General features: G+C 34.3%; 1 protein-coding gene across 5 annotated transcripts in view; it reads right to left on the bottom strand.

Annotated features, from left to right (window-relative positions):
• RTN4 (reticulon 4) overlaps window positions 1–19,030 on the bottom strand; it is a 67,170-nt gene that overhangs the window by 27,277 nt on the left and 20,863 nt on the right. The window contains exon 1 of one of the 5 annotated variants that reach the window (XM_065891187.1): window positions 5,606–5,886. The exons of the other annotated variants lie outside the window; for them this stretch is intronic. Coding sequence (XP_065747259.1) covers window positions 5,606–5,639 — 34 coding nt within the window. The 5' untranslated portion in view covers window positions 5,640–5,886. Of the gene's footprint in view, window positions 1–5,605; window positions 5,887–19,030 lie in introns of those variants that run through there. 5 annotated transcript variants of the gene reach the window in all.

The following is a 19,030-nucleotide window of genomic DNA, read 5'->3' as shown; positions in this document are numbered from 1 at the left end:
AACATCAAAGTTCTCATCCTGTCACTTTGTTGAAAAGCTGTGCGGAGTCAATGAGGAGACCCAGTGATAAGGCCACCACTGTTTCTTTTGCTGCCTTCAAGGAATTTACAGACTAGGAAAAAAAGCCAATATTTATTTATATAATATATTTTTAATTACATATATATATTACATGTATTATATACATATATATTAGTTATATATAACTGTAATATATATAGATATATAACTGTAACAGAAGGCACAAAATGAAAACCAAGAGATAGGAGTTCTGAGGAATACTGGATTCCCTCCACCTGGAAGGTGAATAATTCAGGAAGGATTGGGCTTCTGACAAGACTTGGGCAAAATGAAATGGGAAGGGGGATTTTAGACAGAGAGAAAAACACAAGCAAATGCAAAGAACAGGCATGTTTAGGAAACAAGTCCTTCAATGTGGCTGGAGACAGAGTAATGGGAGATGGGATTATAAAGGCTAGGATTAGACCATGGAATGCCTCTTAAAAGTCCAGGATAGTATGAACTTAATTTGAAAAGTAAAGGAAAACCCCTTAAGTGCTATGATTAGAGCCATACTTTAGGAAGATTAATTTGGCTTAACATATAGGATTTAGTGGAAAAACCAGTTAGAAGTTCTGACAAGGAATTAAGAGTACCCGGATTTGGGTAAATAAAGAAAACTGAGAAGATATTTCCATTGCTCTCACTACTTATCCATGCAAGACTTTAAACCATATATAGGAGGAAAAAATTACCAATTTACTCTTTTTCAATTTAAATCTGGTTCTCATTAAGTAATTTACTTAAAACTGACAAAACAGCTATCTTAGAAAGAGTTAAAACCATCAGAAATGCATATGTAGTACTTAATCCTGGCCAAGGTTTCAGGACAGACACTCCTATACATTACTCAAAATAATTTGTATCTTTCTGAAGGGAAGTTCTGCAACATGAACCAAAAGCCTAAATACTATAACCCAGCAATTTGGAAATAATTATAAGAGCAATAATTTATATTCAATTATATTCATTTTAGCATTCTTCATGTTTGCAAAAAATGTAGGAATAACTTGAATATTTAACTATAAGGGGTTAACAGTACATACTTAGAATACTACACCCATTAAAACAATGTAGAATATTTCTAAATGAAAGGTATTTCCCCATTTAGTGTGAGAAAAATGATTATGGAACAAAATGTACCATACGTAACCCCAACACATACACACACCGTTAGAAATACACACCAAAACCACTCTGTGAAGTGATGGTTTTATTCTTCCACAGACCTTCTAAATTTTCTACAACATACACACATATATACACACACACAGTGTTGCACTACTAAACCAAGATCCAGAAGAAATATCTAATGAAATGATTAAACGCTGGGTTTCAACTACGTTTAGAACTGAAAAGCAGGAGGCTTCCTCCGATCAATAGGTCTCGCAATTGATTAACACCCAAGTTCCCTTCTCAGGATTTTTTTTTTGGGGGGGGGGATTCCCAGGGACATTTATTTCAAGCAGCCAAGACCCCTTTCTCCTCTCTACCTGAATGTCAGTATGAGCGTACACCTTTACCCATATACTCAGTAACCTTAAGCTTTGAAAGAAATTGAAAGTGACTTAGCAAAAGTAAAGATAAGGGAGCCCTACAAGAACCTCTGCAAGAAGTATGATCCAGAAATGGTCCAAAGTCAGTTTCTGTCTTGCCGTATAATCAAACTGAATTTTAATGCTAGAAACATTTCTGTCCCCATCCTACACAAACTCCTCTCAAAGGTCACCTACAGTATGTTAACTGCCAAGTCCCAAAAACACTACTAATAATGGGTAGTGTCGTACATATTCCTAAAATTCAACAGGGTCCACAATCATTTCTCAATCTTCACATTAAATGGCTTCTCTCTAGTATTTAACCATCCATTCCCTCTTGAAAAATCTCTCCCTCCCTAATATCAGGAAACCAGCCCTAACCTGCTGCTTTTACTGCTCCGACTATAACTTCTTGTGCTCCATGTCCCCACAATATAGGTTTTAGGCTCTCCTTCCTTAATCTTCTGTTCTTTTTTTTTTCTTTTTTTTTTTTTTTTGCTTTACGCGGGCCTCTCGCTGTTGTGGCTTCTCCCGTTGAGGAGCACAGGCTCCGGACGCGCAGGCTCAGCGGCCATGGCTCACAGGCCCAGCCGCTCCGCGGCATGTGGGACCTTCCCGCACCCGCACCGGGGCACGAACCCGTGTCCCCTGCATCAGCAGGCGGACTCTCAACCACTGCGCCACCAGGGAAGCCTCTTCTGTTCTTTCTATGCAAATTTCCTCACAGTATTCATCTGTCGCACTTTGCATTCAATTCCCAATTCTGCATTCATCATTAAGCCTGTCATTTCTCTGAGCTTCAAATTTGAAGTTTCCAAAACAGAACTCTGCATCATTTCTACCTACTTTAGTCTATTTCTACTGACACTAAAGCACTAGCATGGCCAAGGTTGCACTCTGACTGAAATTTCATGTTGTCCTTTGAGTCCCTCCCTCACCCTAGTCCCACAAATCTATGTCAAATATCAAGTATTCCTTTCTAAGTTTCTCAAACCTGCCACCTCCTTTTCATTCCTACTTCAGGCCAAGTTCAGGCACATCTAGGCACAAATACAGTCATCCTGTTCTGCTTCTAAGTTCTTCTCCAATTTATCTTATATAGCACTCCAAAACAGTCTTTCAAACCTGCTGTCATTTTACCACTCCCTACTTTAAAACTTCCAAAGGCTCTTTATTTCCTTTATGATAAAATCCAAAAGTCAATGTCTTCTGCAATCTGACCCAGGGTATCTTTTCATAAAACCAGAGAACATCAAAATTGGAACACTAGAAATCATGCAGAAGAGGAAACTGAAGACCATAAACGGTAAGATTCTCACTCTGGCCAAAATCAAAACATACGAGAACAGAAACTTTAAAAACTAGGTTGGTGTTTCCTACATTTGCCTAATATTAACACAACCCTTTGTCAAGGTGCTTAATGTATCGACATGCCTTTCCCCTATAAATTTTCATGTGGTAGATCTGAATAGGGTCACAGGAATCATATAAAAATAAAGAAGCACTAGGTAATTCTCCTCTTCAGGGAAGTTTGAGGAAACCTGACCTAGATCTTACAAGTCTTCTACATTCTTTACTTATACCAATCTTATCTTTCAACTACTATCCTATAAATATTCTGTTCTACCCAGAAAGCTCTATTCACTGTCTAAATTACACCTTGTTTAGTGGTTAAATCATTCTCCCACCCCACCCAAACCCCCAAACCTACCCAATTCCTTCTATTTTAAGCTCTTGAAAATCTTTTGACTGTCTTAATCAATGCTTTCCATTTTAACCCCAATAATCAAGTACTTCATAGATTTCATTTGTTGTAAGTATCCCGCTAAGAACAATAGAAAATCCAAGATGAAAAATGTATAAAATATAAGTTATTAATTTTGGTCTTAGCCTGCAAGATAAATGTCTTAAATACTAGTTAATAAGCTAAAAAAAAACTTTTTAAAACACGGAAATCAAAGTATCTCTCACTTCTTTATACCCTTACACGTTACCATAATCAGATGTACCAACTGGATGTGTTTCAACCATGGGACTTAAGGAAGGAACAAGGGTGGGAAAAGAGTAGAATAATACATGGGCTTAAGTTTGTTTTTTAATATACCTAGAAAGCTTAGATTCTTTCCTCTATCGCCACACTTTTCATAAAATGAGGAAAAACTCACTCCCTGGCAGTTTCAGCTTCTCACGGATTTCCATTTAAGTCATAACCTCTAATCTGCAACGTTAAAATTAGCTGCTGATAAATACTAAAATATAACTTAAGCAATGAACCAGAACAATAGGTAAAGTTAGTCTTCCCAAGCAAAAAAGCCAAACACTAAAAAAATATCAGGCCATTCCACTTACATACAAAATGAGGCTCCCCAGAGACAGACATTCAAGAGTAAATTTGATTTTATACTTAGTACCTAAAAATAATCAAAATAAACGTCTGGTATAATAATATGGACTATACTGGAACTTAATTTCTCCAATCTCAAAATATTCCTAAATTAGTTTAGCAAATAAAGAACTTAAGATGCTATTAAATGGTCTAAGACTCAAATTATTAATACAGAGCCTTAACAGTTGCTGAGTAGGCCCTGATGTGATTTTTCACCTATTTTTAAAGTCTGGATTTATTGTATTGTTATCACTACTATCAGTTTTACTTATCAAAAACTAATATAGCAATTTACTTTCCCTTTGTAATGCTAATGGTCAGAAGGATGAAGAAATAAAAATCCCTCTGTTCATTAAATTCACATGTAAAGAAACCATACAGGTAAAACTCCAAAGCTATATTATTTTCTGTTAAGTGTTAACTGTAAGATCTTTCCAATGTCTCAATATGAACTCAATCTTAAGCTCACCTTTTCCCCACAATACTTCATTGAACCAATTTTTAAAAGGATGTGGTAAAGGTTCCTGTAATTAGCTCCACATACTGCTTTTAGAAACATTATCACCAATCCTGCTAATAATTCTGCTGTAGAAATTTTTTTTTTAATTATAAAACTTGAATGTGGCCAGAAAAACAAATTGCTTGTGTGGAATGTCTAAGTGGACTACTTAAAAATAGCTCTAATATGGGAACATATGTATAACTGATTCACTTTGTTATAAAGCAGAAACTAACACACCATTGTAAAGCAATTATACTCCAATAAAGATGTTAAAAAAAATAGCTCTAATAATTTCTAAGACAATTTATTATAAGGTCAGATACACAGCCCACCCACCTTCCCTTTTTCTTAAAATGGCACATTTAACCATCTACATAATAAAATACTTTAAAAATATTCATTACACTTACAAGCTTAAATTCTTACACAACCCCAATCCACTGAGACTTGAAAGGATCTGGGCTTTCAAGGGGGAGGAAAGGGGATCAAGATCACTGATTGGTTATTACAAGGACAAAGGTTAGTGACTTAAATATGGACACACATTTAAAACTACTGTGTATCCATTTTAACCATTTTAAGATATACAAAATTATAATCTAATTAAAAGGTGACTGGTAATAACTTTAAAGGTTCAATAATATTTCCAAAGAAGAAAACAGGCTTACTGCAAACACAGGATCTTGCTATCTACAAACCTTTGGATAGAATTTCAACTACACCAAGTCAGATTTAAAAAACAAAAAAAACTTAGTCACAGAAAATATGTCATTATGGAATACAAACATGGCTATGTAGATTTATCACACCAAAGTGACCAAATGAAATTATGTTAAAACTATATTGTTCACAACCTGCAAGATTAAAGAATAGAACCTAATCAACGATAGGACTGCAAAGACTAAATCAAATGCCAGTGAAGCAGAAGAGCGTGACATTTTCTCATACATAACGAACTGCAAAAACACATTTGAAATAGCTGTTTTAATCCTTTACACTTAAACCCTTCATAGGCTTCATTTTCAATCCAAAATATATCTAAATTGCAAAGCTTATTCATAGAAATATATATTACTGGTCACATTAAAAAATGAATAAAAGATTAAAAAGCAGATATACCCTTGTCCTTCCAAGTTTTCTTCTGACCGTCCATCTCTTGTCACGATCTGCCCTACAGATGCAATTATCAATTATGCATACCAACAGAAAAGCTGTAACTGCAAAAATCTACCCCCTGAGACATGAAATATCCGTTTCCTCAACCGTATCTGCAGTCTCCTCTGCTGCACAACTGCAGCAGGACTGAAGTCACCTGACGCCTTCTGGGTGTGGAACAGTCTGACGCAGTGCAATCTGTAACTAGGCTACTAATACTCGGGCACTACCGCCTTCCTCTATCTGTTTATTGTTCTAGTCTTTTGCTTGTTGCTCACACCAAATGGAGCTACTTTTGCAGGGGGAGGGGAAGGCCACCAAAAGAAAAGAAAGAAAAGAGGGTTGTTATTCTGGCAGAGTAAACCACTGAATATATTTGAAATGCACTTAAAGCCATGTACAGTTTTTTATAACCTTATTTTGTTTTATTTTTATTTATTTATATTTTGACAGATAGGGGAATTATGCTGCTGGTTTCCAGCTTCATTTAAAACTTTAAAATCAATGGTTACCTGATAAGATAAAAATGGACTGACCCAAAGAAGGGTAACAGCTTAAATTTCAAGCCTGGGAAATGCGAGTCTCTTCTTACTTTCTCTTAAATTATCAGCATTTTGCACCCTTATGAGGGTGTGACAGGAGAATCACAAAGTCAAATTATTAATGTTTACTGAATATGTTACTTAAATAGAAAAAAGTTTTTACTTAATTTCAGCAATCTCATATTTCTCAGGTAATGCTATCTTTTCCTTCTTTTGCAACTACAGAAATCCAGAGACTTGCAAATATATACTTATTCTTAATTACCACCTGCTCCAAATCGATCTTTCAATAAATATCTATTAGACACCACTGCAGGTACTATTAATAGACTCTTTGCTTGAGGAGAAATATTCAGGTGCTAATTATACCACATTTGCTTTGGGAAAGTGACATAAGACCAAACTAAAATTTTACTGATAAAACAAAAACAAATCTATATAAGAAATTTCTGAAATTTTTGTTCAACTTTATAAAATTGGCATTCGTTCCAGTGCAGAATATTACGTCTTTACTAACGTCTCACAACTGTTTTAACTGATATTATCATTTGACTTAGCAGAAAAGGCAACATATAATGACAAATCAGCGAAAATATTTTTAAATGTGAGATATGCTGAAGCATTATAAGATATGGAGCCTATGTACGAAACTACATACTTCAGAAGACTATATAGCTACATTGAAATAGGTATGATATTTTTTGGAACTTGCTGTAAAACTGTGTGGGCTGCAAAACCCTGCAAAATTCTTCAAATCAGAAGTGGCCTGAATATCAAAAACTCAGTTCTTTTCCTCCCTGCCTCTCTAACTCCAAACATAAATAAAGCAAAGCAATTTTTAAAGAGAGTCTAGTATTCTCAGCTCAGAAGTTAATATTTAACTTTAAACTTTATTCACTGAACCCTTGTATAATGTGATATTTGAGAACACTTGTCACCAAGTCATATCATAGCTGAAAATCTCTGGCCTCTTCATGCAATAGTTAGAAATCCCAAACTATTCATTAACTACATAATATTTTCAAAATAGTATTTTCTAATAATGAATCCCTTAAGACTGAAGGCCAATAAATACTTTAGCATTAGAATAACGCACTCAAAAACATCGCCCAAACAGTTTTGAAGTCAGAGATTACTACACTAATAGTAGGGGGGGGAAAAAGATTTCTTGAGAAAAAGGGTATTTACCATTCATTTTATTCACATCTTCCAGTACTTGACTTGGTGTAACAATTTTTAAAAATCATCTGAGAGAGCAAGAACATATAATAACACCCATTCATCTAAATGTTAAACATACTTAATAGCTCCCCTGGCAGATTAAGAGGTCAAAATAGGAGCCCTGAAATTAGACCTTACATAGTAATATCTAATTCTTTAGCTTTTATGATCTTTGCAATTTAGGCTATTAAGTTTACAGAGAAAACTAACTAAGATATATCAATTTACATTTTGCCCATTTCTTTCTTAGAAAGTTTTAAAACTAGAGTTGTTTTAAGTTTGGTAACCTAAGGAAAAAGTGCTTAAATTTGAAAATCTGATGAGACCAATCTGTTAAAAATGTAAAGCCACTGGGCGAGGCTTATTGTGATGAGAGGATCAAATGAGTTTGTGTATGCAAAAGGCCTTAGGACAGTGCCTGATAAAAAGTGGCCTTATGTAAGAGCTAGCTATTTACTATTATTATGCTAAAATTTTTAACCATTAAACCACAAGGAAATAAAGCCTGTAAATCATATCTAAGAAAGTGCATATATTAAGCCATTCAATTCTAGGCAATAACCCAATACCCTCTTTAAAAAGAAGCGCCCCACCACACACACACACACACACACACACCCCCACACACCCACACCCACACACACACACACACACACACACACACACACACACACATTACTGTGCTTTGTTACTGTAGTTCTATTCTCCTCCAGCTGAGAAAAAATTTTATATGGGTAGATTACAGGTCCTATTCCATATTAAATCCCAAGATAACAGGCAAATAGAGAACATAAATCTGTTAAAAACTTATTTGTTTTCCTCCAAATATTTAACATTTTGTTTAAAAATGAAAAATTATTTCAAGGACAATTTTCAAATAGAGCAGATATATATACCACATTGATTATTTGGGATAGGAACTTATTTTCCCTTAAAAGTAAAGGCTTCCAAAGGAGAGGAGCACAGAAGATTCCTTTATTTATAATACAAGCAAATAAAAGTGCTGTCTGAATTCTAAGTCCTACTGCATATTGTGCATGGGGGTAGGGAAGGGGGGAATTCTTCTCTTCCTAAACTCAAAATCAGCCTTATACTGAACTTTTGAAATCGCCTGTTCTGAGTTCATGATCGGCAACTTCTCATTCTTCAATGTCCATAAACCCAGTACCTCCCCAAAGCATGACAAAAACCAATGACCAAAACCACCCCAAACACACCTCTAACTCCTTTCCAAACAGTACCCATGCTCTAAAATTACCTACACTCTCTACATTTCTCTTCTCTTCATATCTCAGATCAAAACTCTCATTTTCTTCGTGCACTTACCTCATTAAAAGGAAAATTATATGATTAAAATAAGTCCTACTAAAGAATAAAAAACTCCTTTCTCTATAACACTCTCATAAACGTGTGTGTGTGTGTGTGTGTGTGTGTGTGTGTGTGTGTCTTGTACCTAAGTGGCAGGATTTCAAACAGTAGAGGACTGTATTTTGGAATAGGCAACAATATGTAAACTCTAAGACCTCCCAGGCCAGCTCTCCCAAGATATTCCTTTTTCCATTTCTTTCCTTCCTCTAATGCTGAACCCCAGAAAAACTCAAGTTTTTGTTTTGCTTTGTTTGCTTTACAATGTTTAGAAATGAAGGCAAATAAGGTGAGAAAGAGGTGGTCATTTGGATTGAAAGTGCTACTCTCTAAACTGGGGGTTGCTTGTATACAATTCTTGATCGCTAAAAAAATTATTTCTACTTTCCAGCAACAGACAACAGGACTTTTTAATAAAAAAAAAAAATTACAGCTACACAGTAGTTTTAAACTTACTTCAAAATTTAATTATTCTGAACTATACAAAAGTATAAAACTAAACATATGTCCCATTACTGAAAGATATTAAATAATGCTTTTTAATACCATATGCTGTAACGTAATGCCCTCTATGGACTAAATTACAGCACTTCAGCACTAACTACTGAATTGAACCTTAAGACATGAACAAAGACTTTAGTCTAGAAAATGAATGACAAGTTAAAAAATAACCAAAATATAATGAGCATTTTAAGGTCTATAAACAATTCCATATAAGCTGATAAAAATACATACTAAAAATTATACAGAAAGAAACTGAAAGTGATACTATTCAATGAGAACTAAATAAATGTTGATTTCTTATATTATAATCTAAAATAAATACACAGATAATCCAAAAGATCCAAAGCATTTTTAAACCTGGAATTTAAAATTTTAATAGTCATTGGGTTTTGAACAGATCTTTTAAAACTTTTAAGTTTTCACTGAAGTACATGTTTGGGGGAATCTTTAAGGTCATTTCATAATGTTTATCATAGCATGATTCAAGCATTTGTTTGATTCAGTACAATGTGTCAAAATTCAAAATCCTTTTATAAAGTCATTTTCAAAGTCATTTGTTACTGTGAAGCAAATATCCACAACTCACTAAATTTCTCGGCCCAACTGAATTTCCATATGGTCAATTGCAGAGCATTCCACAGACATCGTTTTCTATCTACAACACTAGATGGCACCAACACCCATAGTACCGTTGACTGTCCAACCTAAAGCATGCAACCTGGCTAAAATCGTTCTCAATTTTCTGGCTCTTCCTTAGGATTGTTGCCTGGTACTAGGGGACTATCAGAGTGTGATGGGGATAGGAAAACAACTCCAACACCAGAAAGGCATGTGGGATAAAATGATCTCTGACCAGAATTCAAAATCAATTTTGAACAGATCAGAATTAAACATAAAAATGAAACTATAAATTAGTAAATAAATTAAGTTATAAATTTTCCCAGGTGAAAACTGAAAATATCCACCAAAATGTAAAGTAAAATAAAAATTATTTAGAAAACTAAGGGAAAACTGTAACATGACAAGGATTTGCATCCACTCTATATAAAGAACTCTCATTAAAATCAGAAAGAGGCGATTCTAAATTTTAAAATGGGCAAAGGGTATGAACAGGCAATTCACAAAAGAAATACAAATAGCCAATAAATATGTGGAACATGCTCACCTTCACTAATAATCGAAGATCGAAACAGCAAGATAACTACTTTAACCTATCAAACTGGTAAAGGTTTCTTTTTTTAAAAAAAAAAAAGACAGGTATACAATGTCTGGAAGGATACATGAGAAGTCTAGTAAATGACTCTAGGAAGGAGCACTAGGCAGCTTAGTTAAGACAGGAAGAAGACTTATTGTAATAGTACTTTTTGAATTTTGTATAATGTATAAGTCCTTAGCTATCAAAATTTTCTGATTAAAAAAACAATATTAATAAATAATACTAATTGTTGGTGATCAATAGAGAAATGGGTTGTTGTCTTACTCCATTAGAAGGGTAAAAATTAGTACAAGTTGTGACAAAGGATTAATCTGCAAAATATACAAAGAGATCATGCAGCTCAATATCAAAAAAAAAAACCCAATCAAAAAGTGGGCAGATCTAAATAGATATTTCTCCAAAAAAGATATACAGATTGCCAAAAAGCACATGAAAAGATGCTCAATGTCATTATTAGAGAAATGCAAATCAAAACTACAATGAGGTATTACCTCACACCAGTCAGAATAGCCATCATCAAAAAGTCTATAAACAAATGCTGGAGAGGGTGTGGAGAAAAGGGCACCCTCCTACACTGTTGGGGGGAATGTAAATTGATACAGCCACCACGGAGAACAATATGGAGGTTCCTTAAAAAACTAAATATAGAACTGTCATATGATCCAGCAATCTCACTCCTGGGCATATAACGGAGAAAACTAGTTCGAAAAGATACATGCACCCAAATGTTCATTGCAACACTATTTACAATAGCCAGGACATGGAAGCAACCTAAATGTCCATCAACAGAGGAATGGATAAAGAAAGATGTGGTACATATATACAATGGAATATTACTCAGCCATAAAAGGAACAAAATTGTGCCATTTGTACAGACATGGATGGACCTAGAGACTGTCATACAAAGTGAAGTCAGAAAGAGAAAAACAAACATCATTAGCTTTTATGTGGAATCTAGAAAAATGATACAGATGAACTTATTTGCAAAGCAGAAACAGAGACACAGACATAGAGAACAAACGTAAGGATACTAAGGGGGAAGGGGGTGGGTGGGATGAATTGGGAGATCGGGATTGACAATATATACACTACTATGTAAAAAATAGATAACTAATGAGAACCTACTGTATAGCACAGGGAACTCTACTCAGTGCTTTGTGGTGACCTAAATGGGAAGGAAATCCAAAAAAAGAGGGGATATATGTATACGTATAGGTGATTCACTTTGCTGTACAGCAGAAACTAACACAACGTTGTAAAGCAACTATATTCCAATAAAAAATTTTTAAAAATTAGTACAAGTTTTCTGACAGCCAATCTTTGTCAAAACGCTTAAAAATGTACATACCCATTTCCTAGGGTTTTATTTCTAGTAATTTATGGAAAAGAGTAATTTGGAGATATGTACAACATATTTAAACATAAAGAGGTTAATAATAGCATTATTTATAAATTTAAAAAACTGGAGACAATCTAAGGATCCTAGAGAACTGATTAAATTATAATATATCCAATACCAAGGAACACTAAACATTAAATAATCACACAGCAGAAAAATAAAGACATGGAAATTTTGGCATTGTGCAATATAATATATTGCTGAATTTTGTAAAGCAATAAACAACATATAACGTATGATCCCAGTTTGGAAAAACACTTTTTTTCACTGCATTCATAAAGTATCCATATGCATAGAAATAGACTAGAAGAATATATTCTAAAATATTAACAATGATTATGTCTGGGCAATACAATTACAATTTTTTTGTCATCTAAATGCTTTTCTCTACTTCTCAAATTTGTACAATTAGCATACATTACTTCAGATTGCTTCATGTACTGCTACCCTGACTTCACCGACAGTTAGCAGGTCCCTGAGAGAAATTCTGACTACTAAATTTAACTGAAGCTCAAATAGATTAAAACATCTGCCCAGGGTCATACAGCTAACTGGTAATAAAGCCAGGATTAGATCTTAGGTGTGTAAGATGCCCAAGATGAAGTTCTTTCAACCATATTATATGTAGCAGTATCTTTTATAAAGGTTCATATTTCATATTTATTTTCAACCTGTATTGGACCCACAGTAAGCACTAAATAAATCCACACTAATTTGACAATGTCAAACGTTTGAGTAAATATAATCATTTCCTTATTAATAAGTCAGTTTCTAATTTAGCTACACTTATATTTACTCAAAGCCTTCCAGTTAAAGGTAATTCTACTCAATGTGTTAGATTAAACATTTTCATTTTTCAGGGTACTTAAATTTCTACTTTCATCAGATTAACTGCTCACTGTCCTAACCAAAACCCAACTAATATTCAAGAAGCATCCTATATATGCTCACTAAAAATGTATTTTAACAAAATACTTAATATCTATAATGCTTTACTGAGAAAGCCCAAAAGCTATATAATCAATTTTTAAAATTAATGTAAGAAAAATGTTTTAAGTTATAAACATCATCAAAAGAAAGTTCTTATTCATGAACACATTTAAGAAGTATCTATAAATTGGCAAAGGATAATTTTTTAATTCTTTACCTAGATAAATGGGCCATTTTTCAGCGAGTTCTTTATTATGGAAATACTATTTGGTTATTCCTGGAAAGCACATACTTTAAGTATAATGAATAATTAACTTCTGGTTGGTTTACACTTCACTCACCAAGTTACAACAGGTCAGCAAAACACAATCTATACTATGATTATGAACTTAAAACGTTCTGTGCACTAGTGGCAAACCAAGCAACCAACAAACATGTATTAAGCAATCACTATCATTAAGTCAAGATCTCAGTGGTTTTAATGGGAGACATTAGCACCTTTCTTCACCAATGACCCACCAAACAAGACAGCAGCTGTCCAGCTGAATAACAATAGGGTTATTCAGTCTCCACGTGGAAGCAACAGAAGGTTACCCTCATTCTAATATCCCTACTTATAGAAGACCCCATGAGAAAATGGACACAGTAACCAATGTTCCTGATGTTTTTAAAATGCCTTGCATTGGTTAATGCCCCCAACACAATAGGTATGTAATAAAAGCAGCAGCACCCTGGTCATCTGCTATTTAGGACAATAACTGCTTGCTCCAAAACTGTGAAGGGGACAAAACCTAGGTCTCATCCCAGTTCTTCACTTGTCGGAAAAAATATCTCCTTTGTGGAATCGGATAAGAACTAATATAAATAAGAAAGTTAGTCAACTAATCTATGACAAAGGAGGCAAGAATATACAGAAAAGACAGTCTCTTCAATAAGTGGTGCTGGGAAAACTGGACAGCTACATGTAAAAGAATAAAATGAGAACACTCTCTAACACCATACACAAAAATAAACCCAAGATGGATTAAAGACCTAAATGTGAGGCCAGAAACTATAAAACTCTTAGAGGAAAACATAGGCAGAACACTCTCTGACATAAATCGCAGCAAGATCTTTTTTGATCCACCTCCTAATGAAAATAAAAACAAAAATAAACAAATGGAACCTAATGAAACGTAAAGGCTTTTGCACAGCAAAGGAAACCATAAACAAAACAAAAAGACACCCCATAGAATGGGAGAAAATATTTGCAAACAAACCAACCAACAAAGGATTAATCTCCAAAATATATAAACAGCTTATGCAGCTCAACATCAAAAAAACCACCACAATCAAAAAATGGGTGGAAGATCTAAAGACATTTCTCCAAAGAAGACATACAGATGGCAAAAAGCACATGAAAAGATGATCAACAACACTAATTATTAAAGAAATGTAAATCAGAACTACAATGAGGTATCACATCACACCAGTAAGAATGGCCATCATCAAAAAAACTACAAACAATAAATGCTGGGGAGGGTGTGGAGCAAAGGGAACCCTCCTACACTGTTGGTGGGAAAGTAAACTGGTACAACCATTATGGAGAACAATATGTAGGTTCCTTAAAAAAATAAATATAGAACTAACATATGATCCAGCAATCCCACTCCTGGGCATATATCCGGAGAAAACCGTAATTCAAAAAGACACATGCACCCCCAACGTTCATTGCAGCACCATTTACAATAGTCATACATGGAAGCAACCTAAATGTCCATCGACAGAGGAGTGGATAAACAAGATGTGGCACACATATACAATGGAATATTACTCAGCCATAAAAAAGGATGAAATAATGCCATTTGCAGAAACATGGATGGACCTAGAGATTATCATACTGAGTGAAGTCAGACAGAGAAAGACAAATATCATATATCGCTTATATGTGATCTAACCAAAATAAAATGGTACAAATTATTTACAAAACAGAAATAGAGTCACAGACGTAGAAAACAAACTTATGGTTACCAGAGTGTAAGGGGGGGGGATAAATTGAGAGATTGGGACTGACATATACACACTACTATATGTAAAATAGATAACTAATAAGGACCTACTGTATAGCACAGGGAATTCTACTCAATACTCTGCAGTGACCCATACGGGAAAAGAATCTAAAAAAGAATGGATATATGTGTAACTGATTCACTTTGCTGTACACCTGAAACTAACACAACATTGTAATCAACTATACTCCAATAAAAATTTTTTTTAAAAAGTAAGTTAGCCCAATGTCTGGAACACAATAGAAGCTCAAAAGTACTGTGCTTACTACATAATATGCAACCTCGGTAAAGTTTTGTAACATCCCTAGATTTAGGTTTTGTCATCCATGAAATGATTCCTTCTTTCAGATTATGGTGAAGACTAAATGAGATGACTATGTGAAAATGCTTGGTACTTAAAAGATTTCCCATAAATGGTAGTCTCCCCTTTCTAGGTAAAATGCAAAGAATTCAGGTTCTTTTCTCAGCCTTTCAAAATTCTTAATTTAAAAATGTCCTAAATAGAGAGAAAGAAAACCTAAAACTGAAAGCAAACTGAAACAAATCTAACTTTATTTCAAATGAGTATTATAACCACACTGAAGATGGGGGAAGGTAGAAGGAAAAGGGAAAATAAAACTAATCCAAGTAACCGTGGCAGGGTTGAGGGAGGTGGATTTGAAAAATAAACCTGAACCCTTTATTGTATTTATTATAATGATATTATAAAACATTCTAAAACTATTTTAGATGTACTCAAGGATTAAACAAATTAATAAATGTATTGGTAGTGTTAGAAGCCAGGTTCTCACTATAGAAGGAACATACAAATGTGAAATGGGGGAAGAAAGAAATAGTCCTCTGGGAATGTTTTGGATTTGGAGGTATCTATGTAAACACATGATTTCATAAATATGTGTATGTTTATTTGTATGTATGTATACAAGTATTTCCTACCTCGGTCCACTGGAAGGGCTAAAATGGAAAGACCCCACAGGAGCAAAGTACAATTAGCATCCAGCTCTTGATCACTGAAAGGAATCAAGGATCCCTGGAGAAACTGCTGACTTCAGGGCTGGGACAGAGTGGGCAAAAGATGAGCCTACAGCATTTCGTTATGCTAGAAAGTAAGAAGTGCTTCCCTCTCCACTCAAAAAAAAAAAAAAAAAAAAAAGGACAGCTGCATGTCCTTGAGCCAATTTGAAGGGGAGCCCTCCAAATCTGTGACCATTGACAACCAAAATAAATAAGTACAGTAATGAATTATGAACCATTGGGGGGAAAAGAGAAATTCATGAATCCATACTGATAATTAAATAGTTAATTAATGGAAAAGGAGAGCTCTTGCTAAGAGTAGAATGCCAGGGTTGATTGATAAATGTGAAGGAAGTATTAGAACAGAAAAATCATCTTTTGCAAACTTAATGGTAAAGAATAATCAATCAAGAATCATCAATAGATACTAAACCTAGGGAGGGAATTTTGACGGAGGGCAGGATATTTACATGGTCTTGAAGTGTCACCCATCAGACTGCTTATTAGTTGTCAGGAAGGAAGAAAGATAGTAATTATACAATAAGGAAATCAGGAACCACCTTGACCAGATGGTGTAAATTAAACCTCATCAATGAGGGACTGATGAATAGTAGGTACCTCCAGATTGCTATGAGAGGGCCACTGCATTATCTTCATTTTGGCCATGAATCCACAAACTCAACAAAACGCAAAACAAGGAACTTTCTATTAAAAAGGAAGAAGGGAAAGGGCCTGTGTTCTTTAAAAATGTTACAATCATAAGAGATAAAGACTGGAAATGTCCCAGATTAAAGGAGCCAAAGGTAACATAACTAAATGCAAAACCTGGCACTAGACTGGACCTTGTAGTACAGGACACTGCAAAGAACATTATTAGGTCAACTAACACAACTAGAATATGGATGGTAGATTAGAAAAAAGTATTGAATGAATGTAAAATTTAGAAAGTTAATAGCTGTACTGAGGTTATGTAAGAGAAGATCCCTTTTTAAACTATTTAGGGGTAAAACAGAACATATATAACTTAGTCTCAAATGGTTCAGGAAAAAAAGGATATACTGTATCTATGTATCCATAGTCTAGTTATCTATAAAAAGAGAGATCATAAATAATAATGTAAATGGAGAAATGTTAGTAGGTAAATTTAGATGAAGAGTATAAGACATTCTTTGTACTACATTTATTTTTGCAATTGTTTTTAAGATTGAACTTATTTCCAAATGAAAGTTAATTTTAAAAAAGCAATCATCCTTTTTTTAAAAGAAACTCTCTAAATGAGACCGTAAGTTTAAAAAAAATTCTGCTTAATTCCAGCCAGAGAAAATTTAGCATCCAATGTATCATAAACCCTCCTTCAGCATGGATTGGTCTTTCAGTTTAGTTCTGAATAAACCTGAATGTTTCTTTTCACTGAGTCACCCATGGCCAGTCTCAAATCCATCTATGTCCCTAGCTTCAAGTGAATAGCTTGAATAGCTTCAGTTTCTACATACTGACCATAATACCCACACATACCCACCTGCCCCAAAAATACCAAAACAGGATCTGGAAAACTTTTATTATATTTATATAAATGAACAGGTCTATGTGTTTACTCACATTTGCTAACTGTAGCTTTTATAGAAGCATCTCTTTGTGAAGCCATTCCTAATATTCCAAGGTAGAGACAGCCTCTCTGTGCCCTTAGTATGTGTTGATGATCTTCCACTTCCAATCATACTCTTATATCCCTAAACTGTCATTCTATGCCAAACTGGAACTTCCATGCATCATCTGAGAAAAAGATTTCAGCTGTCATCTGGTAGTGCTGCCTATCAGTTAACTATTCTTTTCAGTAGTTTCACTATCTGGGTCTGTATTTAGTAGTATAAATTTAAGCAATTATTAGAATATTGTAATTACACATTTATATTTAAAATGAGTGGAAAGTGAAAAATTAAAGTGCCAGTGATAATATATTTTAAACAAAAATGGAAACCATCAGGGTACTGAAAGCATAAATCTTTAGCCACAAATTTTTTTAAAAGTAAATAAAAACATATATGAAACACTGAGCCTCTAAATAATGACGTACAGTGAAAGGAAAAACAGAATGAATGCTCATAATTATGAACTGAGAAAAACCAGTATTTACATTTCATTGTTAAGAATACAGTTTGACAGAATTCCCTGGTGATCCAGTAGTTAGACCTCGGTGCTTTCACTGCTGTGACCTGGGTTCAATCCCTGGTTGGGGAACTAAGCTCCCACAAACCACATGGCGTGGTCAAAAAAAAAAAGAATACAGTTTGATAAAATACCCTTATCAAGGGAGAAGACTAGTATTCATTTTTCTCATAACAAATTTTATCCAAAACTATCAATAAGGTATCAATGTCTGCATCAATAATACCTTGCTCATCTCCCTTACAAAATCAGCCTTTCTTCCCAAAATTAAAATTGAATTCTGCCTACAAATGTCATTTTAAGAAAACAAGAGAAACTGGAGATAATAAATTATCTGAGCAAGTTTTATTTATTATTTTAAAACTTATCAATACTTTCAGGTTTAAATAAGAATAAGAATCAGAATTACTGAATCTGATTCAGTAATAAGAATCAGAAAAATTTTTTAAAACACCTAAATATATCATAATCAAGGATGTAGAAAATCGTTAACTATCTGAGAATAGGGATTACCATTATAACACCTTCCCTCCCTTCTGACAAATTCTCAATCCTTATCTTAACTGAGCTCTCTAGTATTTGATAGTGTTGATCAATTCCTCCAACTTTAAATCTTCCTCTTCCCTCGGCTCCCCCTAGTTGATGTCTGTGGCTTTAATTACAATCTCTGAGCCCATGGTAAACACACACATACGGTCAAGGTCTCTCTCAAGAGCTTCATGTTTAATACCCATCATTCTTGGATGTCTCATAGGTACCTTAATTACAATATATTCAAAACTGAGTTTTTTATTTTCTTCCACTTTATTTTCTCATGTTCCCTAACTCAGTTTCTCATACTGCCATGTATCTGCACATACAAGAAACCCAGGTTTCCTAGAGTAAGCTTTAACTCCTCCCCTTAACCTTCAGGTCCAATTCCAATCAAACACTAAGTACTATGTCTCCATGCTCATCCCATTGCCTTAGGTTCATAATTTCCTC

Source organism: Phocoena phocoena, chromosome 14 (genome assembly GCF_963924675.1).
Source record: "Phocoena phocoena chromosome 14, mPhoPho1.1, whole genome shotgun sequence".
In the NCBI taxonomy this organism is placed as follows: domain Eukaryota; kingdom Metazoa; phylum Chordata; class Mammalia; order Artiodactyla; family Phocoenidae; genus Phocoena; species Phocoena phocoena.
This window is presented reverse-complemented; position numbering and strand designations above follow the sequence as displayed.